Here is a 22,571-nt window from a genome sequence, read left to right as displayed (position 1 = left end):
TATGTGATATAAAGGCTCAACTCTTGGACTTAACTTGAATTGTATTTAAGACCTTAGTTGTGATTTTAATGCATATCTTGAGCCAAGATCTAGTTTTAAGAGATAAAGAGGGTGCAAATTGCAAGAACTGCTTTCACCCATGGTAATAAAGGAGCTCAAGGGTAGTGAAGAGTGATGGAAGGTGCAACAAATACAAATGGGTCAATGCATAGCATGGGAAATGAGAAAAGAAGCTTATGGAGAGAGATATAGGGTCAAAAAATATGAGAAAGAAATATTGGAAACGATGTCTAAACATGGGAAATGAAGTTCAAAACTTGGCAACCACACAAACTTTTAATTTGAAGTGAATTTTGAAGGACTTCCCAAGATTATTTTGGATCAAGCCACATATTTGGTCGAAGCTTGGGAAGTCAGGAATCCAACAGTTTAGCTGATGTGTAAATTAGAGTTCAAATAAAAAAGTTGAAACAAATAAAATTTTTATTTGATTTTTTATCCATGATTTTCCTTTTTGATCGCAAACACATAGTTTTAAAAGGCTCAAGGCGCACCTAAGGTGCGAGCTTTAGTGAAGTGAGACGCATCCTAATTTACATATATATTTTTATATAATATAATCAAATTTAACAATCATTTATTTGTCCTAAACACATAAATCATCAAATATTATCTAAAACTTCAATTTAATCAACATGATGAGGTCCTGGAAGGTACGTGACTATTTTTCTCCTATTTTTCCTCATCATATTCTTCTTCTTTTTCACTTCTCCACTGCACGACTGAGGCTAGGGCATGATTGGGAGTAGTGTCGGGTTCAAAAATACTAGAAACAAGGGGTTGGAAGAGAAACAAGGCCAAAATGACATCGTTTTGGCCCTTTTTATTTAAAAAAAATTAGGGCTTCTCAGCCCCAGCCCTAGTCCTCTACAACCTGATGGCGACTAAAGAAAAGAAGGAGAAGGAGAAGAAGAAGAAGAAGGAGGAAGGCGTACCTGGCCAGAGGCGAGTCAGGTGACCGCGTCATGCCTTGCCGGAGGTGAGTGCCTTGCGCGCCTACGCGACGCCTTCCTGAAGGGGCGTCGCCTGCCTTCAGGAGGGGTGCCGGAGGGTGGCATTGTGTCGTGCTGCCCCGAGCCTAGGTGCGCCTTTCACAACTATGCATAGGCATAATAAATGAGTAATTCGTCGGTTTCTATTTTTGCAATAAAAAATGATCTTGATATTTAAGAGCTTTTTTTTTTTTTTTTTTTCTATTTTAAATTATTTATGGGTGATTAAATAAACTTAATTCAAATGAAAATTAATATCCATCATTATATAATGAGTTTAAGGTGGTATTAGGATGGTTAAAGATAATAACTATATTATTGAAAGGTAGTATTTGAATGGTCAAATATTATACCTTTAACCAAAAAGTATATAAAATGTTAACCGTTTTTAAATAACGGTTTGAAATTTGTATTTTATAAATTTGAGTTATGATTTTATGGTTTTTTTTTTGTATGAGCAATATTTTCAAAACAGGAAAAATTACTGGTTCACGATTCACTGGTCGGACTAACGGTTAAACCATGGTTGAATCGATGATGAAATAAATATATAATTTATATATTATATAAAATTAAAAATAATTATAAAAAATTTAAAATATATAAAATTACAAATTTTAATAATGTTTGATTTTTATATTTGGTATATTAAATTAAATGATAAAGTTTAATAATGCTGATTTTTAAAACACTGGGTATGAGTACATGGAATACACTTTTCCTTGTCAAACTAACCAACTTCCACCAACTCGAGAAGAATAAACCTCAATATAAACATAATCAGAAGATCAAACTACATGATCCATGATTCCCACCCAGACAGAGACGGAACAGTAAAAATCTTGGGCATCTTCTATTTGAATCTCCAATCTCCTTGACTATATCTTGTCTAGTACTAAATCCAACGTCTCTTCGTTGGAAGATTTCTTTATGCGATCCACAGCTTTCACAACCTACAAATGCATCACCAGTATGCTTAAATACATGCCCAATCCACACAAGAACTAATTTAATTTACATCCAATTTAATCAACCCACAAGATTACCTCAGCATCCCAGTTTGTTCTTGCTGTTAGAACAATTAAAGTTACCGTTTGAAGAAGAACTCCTATTATCATCCCCCACCATATTCCCTGCAAACAAACAAAAAGCAAAAAAGAGAAACCGCATTTTGTTCAGTAATAATTAAAGGTAACTCTGTGTGCGTGTGTGGGCTGGCATGCAAGAAAACTAGCAAGAAAGGGGAGGAGATTCTACTCACTACAACTCCTAAGCTGGTTTTGAATCCAAGAACACACCCAATGGGAAGACCAATGAGATAGTAAGTTGCTAGGTTGACGTATGCCACTATAGCTTGCCATCCACTCCCAATGGCCACACCTGAATTCCCATTGCACTTATTACATGTTTTTCCAATTCAATGCTGTACTATTTGATGCCTCAACTTCGACAAAATGGTACTGTATATGGTTAATTACCTGAGAGTATGGGTTGAATTCCATTTAAGAAGACAGAAATAGCAAGTAGTGGGGTCAAGTTGGACACTGCATTGATAACCTCTGTATCACTTGTGAATAGCTTGCTCAATCCTATCTTGAAAATCAGAACGATCGCACTAAAAAATATACTTATGATGATGCTGTTTGCATTTACCACTAACACTGAGAATTTTGCCACCAGTGGATGAGCTGCTCCCAGCTCATTACTGATTCGGACACTGCAATCCACAAAGTCTATTAGTATATGTGCTCATGCCCACCCTTTTGGTTGCTAAGAAAACAGAGGAGAAGATGAAAGTGAGGAATAATTGTTTTACTATATATTCACACTGACCTTGCTCCTGCACTTAGGCCCAGCATGAATGTGATATCCCAGTTCAAGTAATTCATGCTGAAATCATTTAATGTAAGAACTTATTAATGTATGTTCAAGGAAAATAAAAAAAATGGAAGCATTAGTCAATCTGTTGACATATATATATATATACCAAATGGAAATGGAGTCCAGTGAGACTGTAGGGTTGGGGAGGAGGCCTGATATAAGCACAAGACCTTGGCTGTACCATATCTCCAGACTGCATTAAGTCAATGAAAAAAGAATCAGAATATTATCAATTGAGAAGAGAGGGGGGGGGGGGGAGGAAGAGAGAGAGAGAGAGTTTCGTTAAATACCACAACATGACAGCGGAAGCAACAGTTAGCTTGAAATAGGGCCAAATTCCTTGGAAGGCTTTTAAAGAAAAGCCAGTCCAAGTTTCCTTGCAAGATGGGCTTAAAAGTATGTAAAGCGCAATCGAAAAAACCAGAAGCCACCAGGAAAGACTCAGCGTAAGAGCTATTCCAAGAAGCCCAGAGTCCAAGACATTAACAACCAACCATGTGAGAAGAATATGTAAGAGGGTTACCCCAACAGCAATGTAAGCTAAAGGGTTTACAATGTTTTGTGCTTGGAGGAATCTCTGCATTGGACAGCTTAATGCAAATGCATACACTTGAAGGATCAATCCCCGGGCAAAAATTTGACCTTGCACCGCTATGCTCTCCGATTGGCCTATTGCTTTAAGGAATGCACCTGAATACCAGTAGAGGAAGGTGAGAAGAATGGCTGCTCCCAAGTGCAAGACGATTGCTCTTTGGCAAATGATGCCCATTGCGGCATATTTCTTTGCTCCATATGCTTGTCCACAGACAGTCTGCACTGCACTGGCCATGCCCAACTGTTTTTTTTGGGACCAAAATTTAATTAAGAAAAAAGGGAAACAAAACAAAACAAAACAAGAAAAACAAGTTACTTTGAAACTAGTTGTGATAATTAGTAGCAACAAATTTTCTTTTATTGATTATAGGCAATTTCTACAACCCAAAATAAGCCTTAATTGATGGAGAAATCATGATTGATCACATTTAATTAGGCCCAAAAATAAGACTGTTGTTAATATGTAGGGGCCCATAATTACCAAAATATCCAACATTAATTTCTTGTGGCTAACCATCAGAGTCGGCGAAGGAGGAAAAGGACCCTTCAACCTTCCTGTCTGACATGTCTTGGTTCACGGGGTGATGGTGACCCAAGCTTTCCATCTCCCCAAATTTCAAATGCGTAGAAAAAATGCATGGACGAATGATCGACTAAATTTAGTTTTTCTTTCTAGCTTAGTTGACGTACTGACTCCATTGCTAGTTGTGGGCGAGGGATTAATTCATTTCCTGGGAAAAATTACAATTGCAAAAGCTATACCACAATGTTAGAATTTCCTATGGCTATGGATGAGTCACAGAATGATACCCAATTGTTTCTTTAGGGGATATGGAGGGGAGATGCCCACAGTTTTCTGGTTTACAGCTCACTAATCATATACTCAGATCAGACTACTGCAAAAGTACCCTAAGGATAGAGGTGTTTTGGGAACTCTGTTCAGGATAAAGCACTTAAGAAACTCATACATACCATAAGCCCATATGCAAGTCCTTGAATTCCCACACTGGCGATGGAGGCACCGGCCAGCTCCAACGCCCCCAATTGCCCCGCAAACATCAAGGTGATGAAGCTAAGCATGTAATTGAAAACCGAGGAAACAATTGCTGAACCAGAGAGGACCCAGAGAAGCCTGGACTCCCACCCGAACAGACGAGGCCACCATCTGCCAGGCACTGGTTTGTGTAGCAACAGCTCCTCCACTGCTGACGATGACAATTCATGGATTCCTGCGGAGGAGTGTCCAAGTAGCAGTGGCTCACCATCCTCTGCTGCGGAGGCCATGATGCCACACGTTCACTACACTTGTACCCGACAAAAATGGATTCCAAGGTGTTCTAGGCATATTGTTGGAAGAGTCATTTATATTAGCAAGACAGAAAATCAGCAACTACCATTCAAACTAAGATGATAGCAAGCAAAGGGATGGTGTAAGTAGGTGAGAGGTGTCAGCTTGGTAGTTGGAGTCCCTTAAGAATTTTCTTCATATACGGGTTCTGTAATTGAATACGGGTTCTTTAATTTTCTCCTGCCTCTGCAAAGCAATTTATTATTACAGCCTGACTCCAAATACCACAGTAAAAGCTTAGACACGGTGATTTCACATCTGTCAGATTGAAACAAATGTTCTACTTTTGCCTCCTCATCACGTTATTCCCTAGAAGTTTCCTCCTCATCTCTTTCTCAGCCGTGCACTCTAGCCTAGTCTTGTGTCTTTTTCTTCTAAGTCACAAGACTCACAACTCACAAGGTCAACAACTCTTACCTAAAATAGAGAGTAGCTTTGACAAGGTAAAGAGATTGGACATTATTTTGTAACACAAGTTTATGACATGTAACACAAACACATTAAATTGAACATTATTTTGTAAATAAGTTTATTTTTTTGGTTTGAGTGCATGTCTTTGGGAGAAAGCTTTGTCAATGTGTGTATGAGAGAGAAAGCTTTGTTGATGTGTGTGTGTGTGAGAGAGAGAGAGAGAGAGATGAGCAGGGTCCTAGTGGAACCCGGCCGAATAATTAAGCTGTCTTTTTACGATCACTCCTCAAGAGACTTCCATTCTCAAAAGTTTACCACCACGCATCTCATGGGATGAAGAAATTCGAATTGTAATCTGACATGGTCAAGAATCATTCTTTCAAGGTAGAATGAAGGCACGTACATTTATTTATTTTTAATAGAAAATATTTTTAAATCAATGTCAATCCTAAAAATTATTAGTTGAGAGCTGGCTCTTAAAATTATATAAACAAATGAAAATATTGTATATATTAAAAAGTGACCCATTATAGACAAGGAAAACAAGAGAGACAGCAGTCAACCTAGTCATTCACTTTCTCTTGGCCTTTTTTTTTTCTTTTATATATTTTGGTTTTGAATTTTGATCATGGGGTTTCGATTAATGGGCAGCTAGATCTATTTCATGGTAACTCCAATCAAGACAAGATTAAAGCCAAGTCCAACAAATATGGATTTCCCGAAATTAATTTGTGATTAAAAGAAAGTACCATGAGCTATAGAAAATTTTGTGATTATAAGAATTTTTTTATTACAATTAGTTCATAAATAATTATTTTTATTCAAAAAGATAAAATTTGTAACCAAAAAAAATAAAATTTTAAATTTTACCATAAAATAAAATTTATAGTAATATATAATTTTTCATCACGAAATAAGTTCATTGCAAAAGTCAATTTTGTTTCGTGACAAAAAAAAAAAATCATGGCAAAGGGCCATTTTTTGTCTTAAAAAAACATAAATATCATGGTCATAACATAGAATTTATGATGGTATTTTTAATATGAAAAATATTTATACCCAATAATCACATTCTATAATAAAATAAAATAAATAAATAAAACAAAAACAAAAAATAAATAAATAAAAAGATCAAATTTTACTAGTCATTATGATAAACATTGCTAGTTAATAATGTAGTCCTTCACTAAGCATTCTTATCAACATCAGAGTCTAGTTTAATTGAACATTAAAGATACATTTAATTAACCATTATGATAAATGTCACTAGTCGATCTACGCATCATAACCTGAGTCCACTAGCATTCTTATTATCATCACCATTTAATTTAAAAATTTATAGTAATATATCATTTTTCGTCATGAAATAAGTTCATTGCAAAAGTCACGTCTTCAAAAAAAAAAAACAAAAACATATCATGGTGAAAATCACCTTTAATCATAGCATAAAATTTGTGATGGTATTTTACTATGAAAAGTATTTATACCCCATGATCACATTCTATCTAAAAAAAAAAAAAGAAAAAAACAAAAAATTCAAATTGTCCTATGCTCTTATTTGTTTTGACATAATTTCTCATAAGAGAAAATTTTGGTCATTATCCATGAAGGCAATCATCTATGAGAGTGATTTATCAATGACATAGAACATTATCAATATCAATCTTTTGGATTTATTTTAGGTATACGAGGAAGTTAAGTAATTGTCTTTCAACCATTAATTTGTTTCCTTTTGTGAGTAACCTATTGACTAAATTGGTTATATTCTAAGTCAACCTTGATTTTAGTGTTGGGATTGAGTCTCTACAAGCAAAATATGATATCAAAAATTTAGACTTGATTGTTCCCTTACCATCTTTTTTTATATATTGATAACCTCATATATTTTACATGACACATAATTTTGGTATATCAAGAGTTGTACAAATGATACAAGTTATAGGTTTCTTGTAAATGGATAAGATGTCTACAATCGATTTATGGATTTGGACAACCCAATAGAGACTGTAATGCACTACCTCATAATTAGAAGAATGATTTGTCTTAACCGTTAAATCCTATAGTGAGTGCATCAGTGTATGTGGTGCATACTAAACAAGACATATGATAAATTATGACTTAAGACTATCAATTGTTATGATTCACCAAGCTACTAATCATACTTAAGGCTTGACATCATCTTCAAAATAATTTTTCCTATGATCTTTTTATCATAGCTCTAATACCACTTGTTGGAAAAAATTTACAACCCAAACTCAAGAGGAAAATTAAAATGAAATAGATAAGATAAAATGTTTACATGATTTAGTGTAATCATCAAAGTCCATTGGAAACTGTGATCAGATTTATTAATAAACTTTAAGAATACATCCTTCAAACTCCCTCAACCATTCTTTACCCAAAATTCCAATACACTATTTTGCCCTCTCCTTTTATTCTTTTCTTACTTTTTTTTTTCTCTCTTCGTAAATCATATATAAAACTAGATATTTATAGAGCACTATGAGTTAACCCTAAACCAATAATTTCCTAATTCTAGTTTAAAAAGATAATTTATCAAAACACATACTCTATAAATACTAACTTTCCTAAAATAAATAATTTGAGTCAAATCTTACCAAATTATTGCCTTGGCCAAATTGTATCAAATTGGACCAATACTTTGGACCCTAACCAAAATAGACATTTTTAACAAACCATTTTCCCTAAATTGTGTATGAAAATTGTTGTGCCTTTGTAGATGCTTGGCTAAGGGCATTTTTACTGGGAAGAGAATATGCTTATTCAAATAAAGGCTTATTTGAGTCAAATTAAAGATTCGATAGAAGGAAGATTATAAAAAGTATGTTTTTGGTTTTAAAAGAGCTCATCCTCAATCGTAATATCAATGTCAATCTTAGCATTTTGAAAAATAAATATAACGACATCTACAATAAGTGACAGTAATACCCTTAACATGTTAACTATAAGAAATGGTCATTTCGCTTGATCATGAACCAAAAAACGAATCATTTCAAACAAGAGAGAACATTTCCATAATATGATCTTAATTCAAAGAACATCCCTGCAATAAACCAAGTTTTCAATTAGAAAATCCAAATGATGAAGTAAAACAATTGCTTTTGATATAACATGGAAAATAATGAAGATTAATAATTCATATACATAAGAGTTATCTTTCCTTAATCGGATATAATATGAAATAAGATAAGAGATGGATAACATATCATATCTTATGTTTTCTTATGTTTAATTAAATTTAGGATAAAATATATGGTGAAATAACTTGTCCAATATTGTTTTTATCAATGTTTTAAAAATCGGATCGAATCAACTGATTCAACTAGTTGAATTGTTGACCAGACCCTGATCTGGTTCAATTGAGCTTTTGAGCTAGAAGAGGCTTTGGACCAGCATTGAATTGGACAAATTGACAGTTGAATCATTGAACCAGACAGAATCGGGTAAAAACGGGCCTCATTTACCAATGGGCTAGGCACCCTTCATAGCCCAATGACGAGTTGTGATGCAGAAGAGTTTTAAAGGCATTTTTATGCTCTAAATGATTTAAAAAACAATCTGCATTTATATATGCTTAGTTTAAGACCTTGGACTTGAACTTGGACTTTTTATTCAAGGTAAGCATGGTTGTACCAACCTGCCATTCTTTGGTTTGTGCCAAAACATAATAAAATCATTTCAAATATCTAATATTTTTTAAAACTTATAAGATAATAATAAGATGTATATCTAGATAATAATCTTAAAACTTATAAGATAATAATAAGATGTATATCTAGATAATAATCTTATTATTATCTAGATATACATCTTATTATTATCTTATAAGTTTTAAAAAATATTAGATATTTCATTAATTAATTAATTAATGACATAACACACTTCAATTTTCTATATGTTATATTATATATGTTTTATTTAATAAACTTTAAAATATTAATATATTTATATAAAATATGAAAAAAATAAATATTATTGATTTTTAATTTTATTTAATTTTATAATTTTTAAAAATTATTTTAATTTTAATAAATATAAAATATATATTTATGATATCACCGATTTGACTGCAGTTTAACTATCGATCCGATCACTGAACCACGAATATATAACTTTTTCAATTCGCTGACTAGTCCGATTCTAAAAATATTGGTTTTTATATCCTCTTTACATGGGTTATAAGAATCCTACATTGAGATATACTATACACAAATTCCATGGATCATAAGTTTATTCCCTTCACTCGTTTTTTTTCATTTTTAAAATTTTTGATGTTTTACTAATTTTATAAAACAAAAATTTTGATTAAAAAAATTATTTTTTTAATTCGAAAAAGAACCCGATTAGAAAAATATGTGAATGATATAATATTATTTAAAATAATATTTAATGTATACAAAATATTTTTATATATATTTAACACCATAATATAATATTTTTTATTTCTAAGTTCTAAATATTTTAATTATAAGCATTATTAACAAATAAAAAATAAAAAATTACCTAATAATTAATAAATTGTAGAATGATTTTCAACTAATAGAAATATTATATTTCATTTCCCTTTTATTTTTCCTCAATTTGAACTGGATTCAACGCCTACGAATAGGAGAAGATGAGAGAAATTCACTCATGCAAGCCTATAAATGAGCCTCAAAATATACAAGTAGAAGATATATTCATGGGTAATGATGGGTAAATAGTTTTCTGAGTTTATAATATGACTTAATTTTGGTAAAATACTTGAGCAAACTTGAGGATTTTACTGGTTGTTGAAAGAAACCAATCAAGAAGGAAAAAAAATTCAACATGGGGTTGTTGAATAAAGGACTGGCTGTTAAAATGAATATTTTGACTAGTTGTTCCAGATGATAAAGGTTTGTTTTCTTCTAAACTGATCGGCCTCCGACAATGATGGCTTTGATATGCTGACAGCGCAACTCAATGACTGTATTTGCTTTCCACCTGGCATGGGTATGCCTCGAAAATTGGAGTGACCCATGATAGAAAAAATTGGTTGAATTGATGTGGATTTTGAATATGACTGATGAGCAAGACACCTCACAAAATCTAGATTTATGCTGGGAGATTTTCATTTTAGTATTTAATTTTTATTTTTGAGAAAAGCGGATTTTGTATTTATTTGAAAATAATTATAAAATAGAAACTTTTAAAGAATTATTCAAGTTTTATGTACAATGGTTAGAGGTTATATATGGTATTAATAATAGCCTTGAATAGTGAAAGATAAAAAACTTTATTTCATACATATGTCCATTTTTACATATTTTTTTTTAACAACAGAGATATGTAATGTATTTAATGCATAACAGCTGGTCAAATTGGTGCTCGACTAGATGATACCACTTTTTGGCATTTTGGGTGTATGAGGCTGAAACCTATAAATTGAGAACTTCACTTTATATATGAGTAAGAAAACACTTGCAACCAATTGTTTACCTACTTGTAAGAAAACACTTGCAACCAATTGTTTACCTACTTGTTCTTCGTTCAAAACTCTCATTTATTTCATTTTGGTGCATTAACTTCTTATTTGTATATCATTTAGTGCATCTTGTCATTCATTAATTGAATTTTCATTGAGTTAGGTTGAGAGTTTCTATCATTTTTAAATGAGTTTGTGTGAATAGAAAACTTCAAATTGGTGGGTACTTGAAGGGATCGTGTAATAACCCATTGGAGTTAAAATGTAAGTGTAAAATATCGGAAGCTTGGTTGAAGCTTCAAGGATAGTGAAACCCTCATTTGGTTAGGAGTTTAAGGAAAATGGACATAAGTAAAAGGTACCGAACCACTATAAAATTAGTGTTTGCTCTCTCTAACTTAATCTCTTTTCTTTTGTGTTTTATTTTACTTAAAATTGTTGTACTTGAAAAAGATTTTCAAAAAACCCAATTCACTCCCTCTTTGTGTTTCTCTTAATTAGATTAGCCTTACTTTATCAATTATTATGTATTGAAATGTAGTTACAATATTTATTAATTGAACTTATAACATAAATATACTAGAAGTATAATATATTACGACATGCTTTAATTTTGTTTTTTAATAGTTATAAAAATAATCTTTAATTATAATATGTTCTTAATAGTTATATTTGTAAAACTAGTAATGAATTTAGGAAATCTATTTAATAAAAAAAAAAAAATATATATATTTTTATTGTAATATATTCTTAATAGTTATATTGCAAAATTAAACATTTCAAAAATTATGAAATCTATATAATAAATAATATAATTACTTTATATTTTTAATTATTGGAATGAAACAATAATTTGTAAAATTATTATATTATATATTATTATCATCATCATTTTAGACAAGTTATTTATAATATTTTTAAAAGAATAATGAATGAAATACTAATTTATAATTAATTATTATATTATTCTTATTTGATAAGTTATTACTAATAGAAATAATAATAAAATAATAATAATTAGAAAAGAAAAAGATGTGAATTGTGGTTACAACACTTATGTATTAAACTTACAACTTAAGTATACTAAAAGTACAATATATTAATAAGTGCCTTTATTTCCTTTCTTAATAGTTATAACAACAATTTTTTTCTATAATAATAATTTCTTAATAGTTATATTATAAAATTAAACAATTAAAATTTTTTGAAATCTATTTAATAAAAAAAAATAAAAAATGTTGTAATATTTTCTTATGAAATCTTTATAATAAAAAATATAATAAATTTATTTTTTAATTATTGGAAATAATTTATGATTAATTATTATATTATATTATTTATATATATTGGTATTAATATTACTCTTAGGTTATTAATGATGATGACTAAAAAATTGGAGAAAAGGCAAAACGGAAATATGTTGGACTTTTAAAATAAAAAATATGAGGATATATTTTCCTTTAAAAAAAAATAAAAAATGGGGTTATTACTATAGATAATCTTTCACCGTCACACCCTCCTGCGCCCCTTATACCCCACCTTCTATTGTAATTCTCCCACACCCATTGTCTAGACTTGACCAAAGCAACTTTGATTGAAGCGCCTAGGGGTAGGTGAGGTAGGGTAAGGTAGGGGTAGGTGAGGTGGGGCAATTTAGGCACGAAAGTACCCTCTAACAGGGCAGAAAGAGACAGGGGGAGGGACAGTTGAGCGGTGAATCCTGCACGTGACTCACCAACCCTTATCCAATCATTGTTTGACCATACCTATCCCATACTTCAGAATTTTCTTGGATACGTGCAGGGGGATTACATGGGATTTGATTAGTTACAAATCACATGCCAAGAATTAAAGATATTGATATATAAATAAGACTACGACGTCGGAATGGCAACGGGGCGGGTTGAGCCCCATCCCAATCCCGCCCCGTTTAATTAAAAATAATTCTTATTCATGCCCCATTTAATTTTTTTTAAATTACTTTTGAATTTTTTAATCACACTAAAATAAATATATTTTATAAATAATAAAATTATTATATTTTTTATAACTTATTTTATTAAAATTTATTATTATTATCAATATATTAAAAATAGTAAAATAAAATTTTAAATTAAATTAATTTTAAAATTTAAATTAAATTAAAATTTAAAATTAATTTTATATATAATTGGGCGTGGTGGGACGGGATGTGGTAATACCCAAACCCGTCTCGGGTTTTTAAAAAAAATCTCATACTCATCCCAAATCTGCTTATTGAAATTAAACTCCGTCCCATTATGGGCATGACGGGGCGGGTACCGAAAAAAACCCGCCCCATTGCCATCCTTACTATGAGGCCATCACTCTTTTTTTTGTTTTATTTTTATTTTTGGTATGATATATAAACAATTCAAAAGATTAAAATTAAATTAGATTAGGCAATGAAAAACAACTGGGTCAATGATTTGAAGGTCGACGCTGTATAGTTGTGGTCAGTGATGAATGGGTGGTTTGAAAAACCTAAATCAAGCTAATTAGCTATCTAACCCCTTGAGTTGGACCCTGCTAGATAGAGCAGCAAGTGGATGGAGACGTAGAACCTACACTCAGGGGGTAGTTGAGAACATATGTATATACAACGTGAAGAGTCAGTCACCTACGTCCCTCGCATGCTTTCATGCTTTCACCTTAACTAATTTGAATGGTAGCTATATTTCACAATCGTTATTAATTTCTTCCCAGCACCATGGTTTTGTCTTCTCCTTGCTTCTTTCCCTCCGCACTATATATGGGATCAGAAAACTCAAAACTCGCATTCTGAAATTCATGTCTTGTCATGGGTGCAGTGGAGGTGTAGGTTTTGTTGGTGCACAAGCCATAGTGCCTGTGAGATGGTGACCTCTTTCTCTTTCATAGCAGGAGAGTTGAGGCTAGCTAGTATGTTAGTGGGGGGCATGGTCATTTGGGATTCTTACCTTCTGTGATCGGTTGGAGCTGGCTGCTGCCTCAGTTGCGGGTGTGGTAATACAACAGAGATCTGCTTAATATGGGCTGTGTGGTTGAGAACAGGGAAAACAAACGAACAAACAAGTTGGCTATTATTAATTGCTTCTGATTCTTCAAAGAACAAAGCATGAAACCTTGGGAGTTAAATAGTAAGCCATCTTTGGATTAGGTTTTAGCTTGATGCTAACTTGGTTGTTTCAACAGCAGTGCTACAGCCTACCGCCTGGTGAGAACTGTGTCGAATTCTGTAGGAATGGATGGAGTACAAGTTTTGAGGAGTGGATCAACGTTACGTTTGGGATGAATATTAATTCAGCCCCAATTCTAGAGTGACCAGAGGGAGGTGAGCAATTTTTGTGTATGTTATTGTTACATAACTTTCCTATTCCACGTCCTCAATTTCCATGCATGAAGCATTAGCTGTTAAGACTTCAGATTGGCAGTCATATCAACAATCAAATCTAATAGTGAAATAAAGTTGTTTTGGAAAGGAGAATCTCCACTCTGCTTGATAAATGTTTTCAAAGAACAGTTTTTCAGAGGAAAGGAGAATTTAGACATCACATGCAATTATTTTCGACAATAACTTGCCATTTTTAAAACAAAAAATCAAAAAATTAATTTTTGTTTTTTATCCCAAAAAATAGAAAACAAAATATTTTCAAATAACATATTTTAGTTATTTTTAATTATTTTCACTTATTTTCTAAGATTTATATTAAAAATTAATTATACAAATATATAGAATGATAAAAAATAAAGTACTAGATATAAAGATTATTTTTAAAATATATTTAAAAACATTAAAAATAGGTTAAATACATTATAGGTTCCAAACAAATTTTTGTTTTACAACATATTAAATCTCAAAAATTGTTTTTCAAAAACAATGTTTGAGAATAAGAGTGCGTTTGGTAGTGATTTTAAGAAATGTTTTTTTAATGCTTTTAACATTTTAAAAAAAAAAATTCTTTCAAGTATTAGACAGGGTAGAAACACTTCCTAAAATTATTGCTAAACGCATTCTTAGAATTACTACTAATAGGACTATAAGTTTTGATTCTAGAAAGTATTTCTACCCTTTCTTTCTAACACTAGAAAAATAAAAATTTTCAAGCACCGGAAAAATTAGAAGCACTTCTTAGAATTACTACTAATAGGACTATAAGTTTTGATGTTTTCTATGTTTTATTAAACAAAAATATGTTCAAAGAACTTAAAATGTTATTAATCTTTTCTATGTTTTTAAATATATTTAAAAAAAAACTTTTATCAATAGTTTTTTATTTTTAATTATTTTTCATGTTTAAATAATTATTTTTTAAACTTTCATAAGAAAATAAATAAAAACAACTAAAAGATGTTCTTTAAAAAGATCTTGGTTTTTGTTTCTCAAACATATTTTCCTATTTTTTAATTCTAGAAAATAGAAAACTATTTTAAAAAATAGTTATTAAGCAAGTCCTAGCTTCTTGTTTGTTCCAAGCAACAATTGGGCATGACTATTTGCAATGCAAATCATTTGTAGTTAAGCATATATATGGAGCTAGCAAAGATATTAGGCATGCAACGGTAAAGACCTGCATCCAACCATGTAGATGTTGTCCGCTTTGGGCTCAAAAGAGGTCTCACGCTTTTAAAACGTATCTATAAGGTTAAGAGGAGTTCATAGTTAGAAAATTTTCTCTCTATCCGATGTGGAATGTCACAAACACCCCTTCATGCAGACACAACGTCCTCCTTGTGTCTAATGAGATTACAGGACCAAATAAACAAACACCTCCTAAGGGATCAAACAAACCCTCACACCGGGGTTGAGGATTGACTTTGATACCATTTGTAATGACTCGCACCCAACCGTGTAGATATTGTTCGCTTTGGGCTCAAAGGAGGTCTCACAACCTTTAAAACGTGTTTATAAGGTCAAGATGACTGTGAATGTTTGTGACATCAAACTATATAAAGAGGATTAGTTAACCTTACAAATAGTAAATTGGTTTTTAGATGAGATGAGTAAGTTTTTTGTCCTAATAAATGCCATTAGAACCATGTATTAAAGTTAAGTCATGGGTTCAAGTGGTATAAATCCCATGTTAAGGAAGTGATATTGGGCTGAATGTGTAAGGTCGAAGATGGCAAGGTAATGTTTTAGACCTTGGGATGAATCAACCCCAAAATGGGTATGTTGTGTGGGATGAATTAAGCCTCAACATGTACCTTAGGATGATAAGACAAGATGAGTGTTTGACATCAATAACAACTAGTTGATTTCTTGATCCCAATAAAAGAAACACATGGCAATGAGTATCATTTGCCAAAGAGAAATTGTCTTGCACCTGGGAATGACCATCCTTCTCACCTTTCTCTATTGGTACGCAGGTTCATTCCACAAGGAAATATATAGGACAATCATAGAGCAAGGAGATTGATCCTTCAATTGTATGCCTATGCAAAAATCTATCCACTGCAGTGGTTCTCCCAAGCACAAAACATTGTAAAACTTTCAGTTTATATGGCTGTTAGGGAAAGCCTCTTGCATATTCTATAGACATGTTCTTTTCACTGTAGGATTCTGGTTATCATTATTTCGTTTTATATGCTTCTAATCCCAGCTGCTTGCAAGGAAACTTGGACTGGCTCCTCTAAAAGCTTGTAAAGGAATTTGGGCGCTTTATTCCAAGCTAACTATTGCTTTGCTGTTATGTTGTGGTATGTGATAATCTCTCTCTCAATTGAGTGTTTCTCCCCCTTTCAACTAACCCCCATGATATCTGCTTAAGCCATGTTTGGTTGGTTAGATATAACATAAAATATGATAAGAGAAACGATATTATATCATATCCCATATTTAGTTAATAATGGGAAATGATAAACTTATCCTATCTTATATTCAACCAAATATGAGATAAAATAAGTGATGAGATATATCATTCACCCTATTTTTTTTTTTTTTTTTATCTCTTTTACATGAAATATGTTAATTTCATATTAAGACATGAGATATGCATATATCATATATCATAATTTTTTTTTTTTTTTATCAATTTTTTATTTTTTTATATACTCTTTTTACAAAATAATTTTTTATTATAAATTAAATTTACATTTAAAATAATATAAATAATATTAATATATGATATATAAATTATTTTTATATATTGAATAACATAATATAAAAAAATTATTTATAAAGTTTAAATATTTCAATCATGAATATTATCAAATATAAGAGTTTTTTTTTTTAAATAGAAAATATTGGAATGTGAGATAATTTTTATTTTAAACATTAAAAATAATATATATTTCACATTTTTTTTTATTAATTTCATAAATTAAATATAGACATGATATAGTATAACATATCTCATTGGATATACTACCTTAGAATTTCATGTTTATAGAATATGTATATCAAAGGATATTATATCTCATTAAAAATCATATCATAGGATATGTATTTCCTATTTAGTGAGATATGATATTCTAGAATATATATACCTTATCCTATCCTATCTCGACAACCAAACATAACCTTAGTTGATTTACAAGAGTAAGGCTAGGGAAGAGGTTAATAGTTTAGATTGAGCCTCTCTGAGGATCAAGTTAGCCATGATTCCAAGTAAGAGGATTCAACAAAGAGTGATAGTTTTTTACATTACTTTGAGAGTTAGCTTCCCTTTTTATAGTTTAGATATATGTGTGTGTGTGTGTGTGTGGGTTTCTTACATTTTTCAAAGAGTGAAGCACTAGTAGTTAAGGTCATTGGTTGTCATTCGTTAAGTGTGTGTGTGTGTGGGTTTCTTACATTTTTCAAAGAGTGAAGCACTAGTAGTTAAGGTCATTGGTTGTCATTCGTTAAGAAAGATACTCTTTGTTGATATTTGAATAAGTGTCCCATGTTAGAGGGAATGTCCAATCAAGGTAATGATAATGATGGTTAATCCTTATTTATTGTTGTTAAAAACAAGAAGAAAAATAATGCTTCTCAAGAAACAAACAATCAACAATCCAATGAGAAGTAAAACAAAGGACGAAGAGTATCAACATAGGATTTAACATGGTTCAACTTGTTCAAGCTTACATCCACGGGAGCAATAGAAGAACCAATCCACTAGAGAGAAAAGTTGAGATAATTATAGTACACAATCCTTTCAACACTTAACCCTTTTACAACCCTTGTTTTTTCTCTTAAAATAGAGATCACTTGAAAACCTAGCTAAGAAATTGTGTTTTTATACACCTGCATCACATTGAATCAAAAAACTTACATAGCAACCTTCTAGCTAGCAAGTAAAAGGAATATTATTCAAAGAGGGTTACCACATAAAAATAATAAAAAATAAAAAATAAAAAATAAAAAATAAAAAACTAACTCACATGTTGGGCTTATATATTTTGTGCCACATCACAACAATCTCCACCTTGGCACCAAAATAAGATATCAAGTTCAACTTAGATTGATTCCCCTTTACTTCTTGTTGTCACTATCATATGATCTAACATTGATCAAGTTCAAGCATTGCTTAAACTGGACATTTGGAGTTGGTTTTGTAAGCATATCAGTTGGATTATCCTTGGTTGAAATTTTCTTGACATTCACCAATTCTTGTTCCACAATATCCCTTTTAAAGTGGAATTCTTGTCTATGTGTTTAGTCATCTCATGGAAACCTTGGTTCTTTATCAAACAAATAACACTTTGGCTATCACAGAAAACTGTTAAACTTTTCTAATTCCTTAGCTTCGATGGTAGAGAGAACCACAATATTTTGTAGTGTAGATTTCCAATTTCTATACTGACACGAAATATGAGATGAAAAATAATAAGTTCTGTCTATTAGATTGACTATACACACAGTTTATATAGGAGATTACAAGAGAAGAAATAGGAAACAAGAGACATAATAGGAAACTAACTTATTCCTAAATCATAAAACTATCTATTTACAGAAATAGGAAACTAATAAAACTATCTATTTACAGAAATAGGAAACTAACATAATAGGAAAATCATTCTCCTATTCTATTTACAGCTCAACATATACATCCACACACTATAAACAAATAACCTATTATTGATCTTCTCCCATCTACACACTATAAATTTCCTTTGGTGTTTCTTTTTTTTGTCATTCCCTTAATAGATAGGCCTTCACCATTTGACCCTTCCCTCTTTAGCTCCAGTTCTTTTGATCTAAGAGCATATTGAACTTCTTCAAATGTTAAAGGTTTTTATACCGTACTTCATAGTTTCCTTAAAGCTGGAATACAAACTAGGCATAGAGTTTAACACCAAGATTACCTTATCTTTGTCATCCACTTTGATACCTATATTAGACATCCCAAGACAATGTTGGCAAAATCATCAAGATTATCTACAATTGACCTATCTCCCGCATCTTAAATCAAGAGTCTTTCTTTCAAATGCAACCTGTTCGAAAGGGAGTTCTCCATATAAAGTTACTCAAGCTTGTTCCAAACACCCTTAACTATATATAGTTTCTTTTGAAACCTCCCTCAGAGCTTTATCTCCAAGAGTTGAATGATCAAATGGTAAGCTTTCTCATCCATGTCTAATTTCTCTTTTGCCATCATGGTGACTCGTAGCTCCGACTCATCCTTCAATCCACCTTTCACTCTTTATTGAAACAAAATAGTTTTCATCATCTTTCTCCAGACATTGAAATCGTTTTTCCCAATGAATCTTTCAATCTCACTTTTTATTGATCTCATCTCAAATATCAACCAAGCTCTTATTCTAGTTTGTTAAAAATAGCAAGAAAAATAATGCTTCTTAAGAAACAAATAATCAATGATCTAATGAGAAAAGAAACAAAGGATGAAGAGCATCAACACAGGATTTAACATGGTTTAGCTTGTTTTTAGCTTGCATCCATGGCAGCAATAGAAGAACTAATCTATGAAAATAAAAATTGAGAGTTGTGTTTTTATACACCTGCATCACATCAAATAAAAAAAAACCTTACATAACCTTCCAACTGGAAATTAAAAGTAATATTATTCAAAAAGAGTTGCCACAAAAAAAAAAAAAAAAAAAACTAACTCATGTGTTGGGCTTATTATATATTTTGTGCCACATCACACTAACTGTGTTGTGATGAGAATGGGTCCACCAAGTTGGCATGGCTTGTGGATGTCTACAGATTATGCACAACCCTTTAGCGTCCTCTCACAATTCCAAGTGTCAATGAATTATCTAGCGCCCATGGATAGTATGCCAATTCTTTTGTTAATGACTTTGGGGTGTTACTTTGAAGAAATTAGAGTGTTGAAAACAAGTCTACTCAAACAAGTCTATGCTCTGAATGCATTAACGTGGGATAATATCATAAGATTGTGATCCTATTATGTTGGCCTTCACATCATAATCATAATGATTAATATGGACAGTTGGGAGTATCTGAAAGCCTGGATTTTTGTTGATGAGAGTTGTCTATTATGAAAATGATGATGTCTCACCTACATGCTAGGGACCAAAGCGAGTTTTGGGTCAAAATGACCCATTTATTAAAAAAAAAATATAGGATCTAACCACTTTATGAAACTTATATTCAAATTGGCCTTTTTGATGCCACGTAGGCGTCATGTCATAAAAAAATATTTTTTTTCATTATTTTAGTTAAAGTCTCAATTGGCAACTAAGGTTTTATTTTTGAACTGAAGTCGCAGTTGTCAACTGAGGCTTCAGTTTTTAAACCAAAACCGCAGTTGTCAACTGAGGCTTCACTATTGAACTGAAGCCTCAATTGGCAACTGATGCTTCATTTTTGAATTAAAGCCGCAGTTGCCAACCGAGACTTCATTTTTAAACTGAAGCCTCAATTGGCAACTATAGTTTCATTTTTGAACTAAAATCGCAGTTGCCAATTGAGGCTTCATTTTTAAACTAAAGGTTCAATTGGCAATTGCAGCTTCATTTTTAAATTGAAACCTCAATTGGCAACTGCGGCTTCATTTTTGAACTAAAGTCACAATTGCCAATTGAGGCTTCAGTTAATTTTTTTTTTAAAATTTAAAATTTAATTAAAATTATTAAATTAAAATTTATTATTGAAATTTAAAAAATATACTTAAATAATAAATTATTTATATTTAAACTTAAGAATCTAGTATTACTTCAACAAACATAAATTGATAAATAGAAGATATTATAAATGAATATTTTATTTATTAATAAATTAATAATCTTAAAATAATAAATTTATATAACATATAAATAATATATAAATTTGTATAATTTATTAATTTAAGATATTTAATTTATTGCTTTTTAAGATATTAATTTATTTATATTATGACAAATTTATCTTTATCGAAATAATAGTATACTTTTAAGCCGCAGTTGCTAATTGAGATTTCAATTATAATTTTATTTTTACTTTCAAATTTAATTAAAAACTATTAAAATAAAATTTATTATTAAAATTAAAAATATATAATTTAATAATAAATTATTTATATTTAAACTTAAGAATCTAGTATTACTTCAACAAACATAAATTGATAAATAGAAGATATTATAAATGAATATTGTATTTATTAATAAATTAATAATATTAAAATAATAAACTTATATAACATATAAATAATATATAAAATTGTATAATTTATTAATTTAAGATATTTAATTTTTTTTAAAGATATTAATTTATTTGTATTATAACAAATTTATCTTTATCGAAATAATAGTATACTTTTAAGCCTCAGTTGTCATAAATATATTTTTTTGACAAAATTAGTTAATGAAATTAATTAGAAGAAGTCTACTACAAAATGTAATTTTTAGTGGTTTAATTAAAGTCACAAAAAATACCCAGTAAACATTAATATAGTGGAAAAAAAAAACATATATAATCTCGCATGCTTCTACAAGGAGAGAACCTATGTGTAACTGATACTCTCTTCCTTTTTGGACGTTCTTTTCTAACTGTAGCAAGTACTGCATGTGACACATGAAGAACATTTGTCTGTGATGGGGCTACAGCTGGAAATAGAGGTGGTGGTGGAGGTAGCAATTTAGGTCGACGTAAGCCCCGCCTATCTCTCAGAATGGCTGACAGTAAATCTAGCTGAGTAGATGTGTCAATCTCTACTGATGGTGAGTCTGAAGAGGTAGGAAGTTGTAATGGAGGTAGGTTTAAAGAGATAGGGGGTTGTACTGATAGTGGGTCTGAAAAGGTAGAGGGTTGTGCTGATGGTGAGTCTAAAGAAGTAGAGGCCTGAACTGAAGGTAAGTTTAAAGAAATAGAGGGTTGTACTGATGGTGGGTCTAAAGAGGTAGGGGGTTGCACTAATGGTAGGTCTGAAGAGATGAGTGAGTGTACTAATCATGAGGATAAAAAGGTAGAGGGTTGTAATAATGTTGATACTGACGATGTGATGGGCTAACAACTAATATATCTACCTCTCCTTCAAGATGTCGACCTACCTCGAACAAGTGGTAGTCGAGTAACTGTTGACTGGGTTGGTGACCTACCTCCTCCATGCTCTACATGTGGGATATGATAATCCTCCCAAATAATGCACATAACATCAGTGGTCATACAAATAATATCAACAATACCAGTGCGACAAGCATCACTATCAGAGTCCTCCAATGCAAATTAACATGTCATTTTCTAGTCAAAAAATAAAATAAAATAGCATAGGGTTTAGGTTCAATTTCTTTTATTGATTTTTAAATAAAAATTCATGAGTATGTCTTAGATGGCCCAAATAATGGCAATAAATTGTAGCATTGGTCATAATACTAAACATCAATATGGGCATTAGGACCCTTGTATGGGGTGCTAGCATAATGGATAAGCATT

The 22,571-nt window shown here is 31.2% G+C and overlaps 1 protein-coding gene and 1 long non-coding RNA gene across 2 annotated transcripts; one reads left to right on the top strand and one right to left on the bottom strand.

Annotated features, from left to right (window-relative positions):
- Positions 1 to 1,791: 1,791 nt before the first annotated feature.
- LOC100255800 (protein DETOXIFICATION 41) lies at positions 1,792 to 5,046 on the bottom strand. The gene is made up of 8 exons (XM_002282871.5): positions 4,500 to 5,046; positions 3,224 to 3,768; positions 3,040 to 3,126; positions 2,886 to 2,942; positions 2,531 to 2,769; positions 2,314 to 2,432; positions 2,099 to 2,185; positions 1,792 to 2,005 (listed from the first exon to the last, which is right to left on the bottom strand). Exons 1-8 carry the CDS (start codon positions 4,809 to 4,811, stop codon positions 1,931 to 1,933), a joined length of 1,521 nt encoding a protein of 506 aa, XP_002282907.1. The 5' UTR covers positions 4,812 to 5,046; the 3' UTR covers positions 1,792 to 1,930.
- An 8,448-nt stretch (positions 5,047 to 13,494) lies between these two features.
- LOC132254792 (uncharacterized) lies at positions 13,495 to 16,446 on the top strand. Its single transcript, XR_009467162.1, has 2 exons — positions 13,495 to 14,084; positions 16,121 to 16,446. It is a non-coding gene; the product is annotated as an uncharacterized LOC132254792 (long non-coding RNA).
- Positions 16,447 to 22,571: the final 6,125 nt, after the last annotated feature.

The sequence above is a fragment of the Vitis vinifera genome, chromosome 12 (assembly GCF_030704535.1).
Source record: "Vitis vinifera cultivar Pinot Noir 40024 chromosome 12, ASM3070453v1".
In the NCBI taxonomy this organism is placed as follows: Eukaryota; Viridiplantae; Streptophyta; class Magnoliopsida; order Vitales; family Vitaceae; genus Vitis; species Vitis vinifera.
The sequence above is the reverse complement of the archived record's forward strand: the minus strand, read 5'-3'. Positions and strand labels throughout refer to the sequence as shown.

Coding starts and splice junctions, on each gene's coding strand:
- LOC100255800 (XM_002282871.5), bottom strand. CDS start 4,811: ATGGCCTCCGCAGCAGAGGATGGTGAGCCACTGCTACTTGGACACTCC. Junction 2,943..3,039: donor CTGGACTCCATTTCCATTTG/GTATATATATAT, acceptor AAATGATTTCAG/CATGAATTACTTGAACTGGG. Junction 2,186..2,313: donor AAACCAGCTTAGGAGTTGTA/GTGAGTAGAATC, acceptor GTTTGTTTGCAG/GGAATATGGTGGGGGATGAT.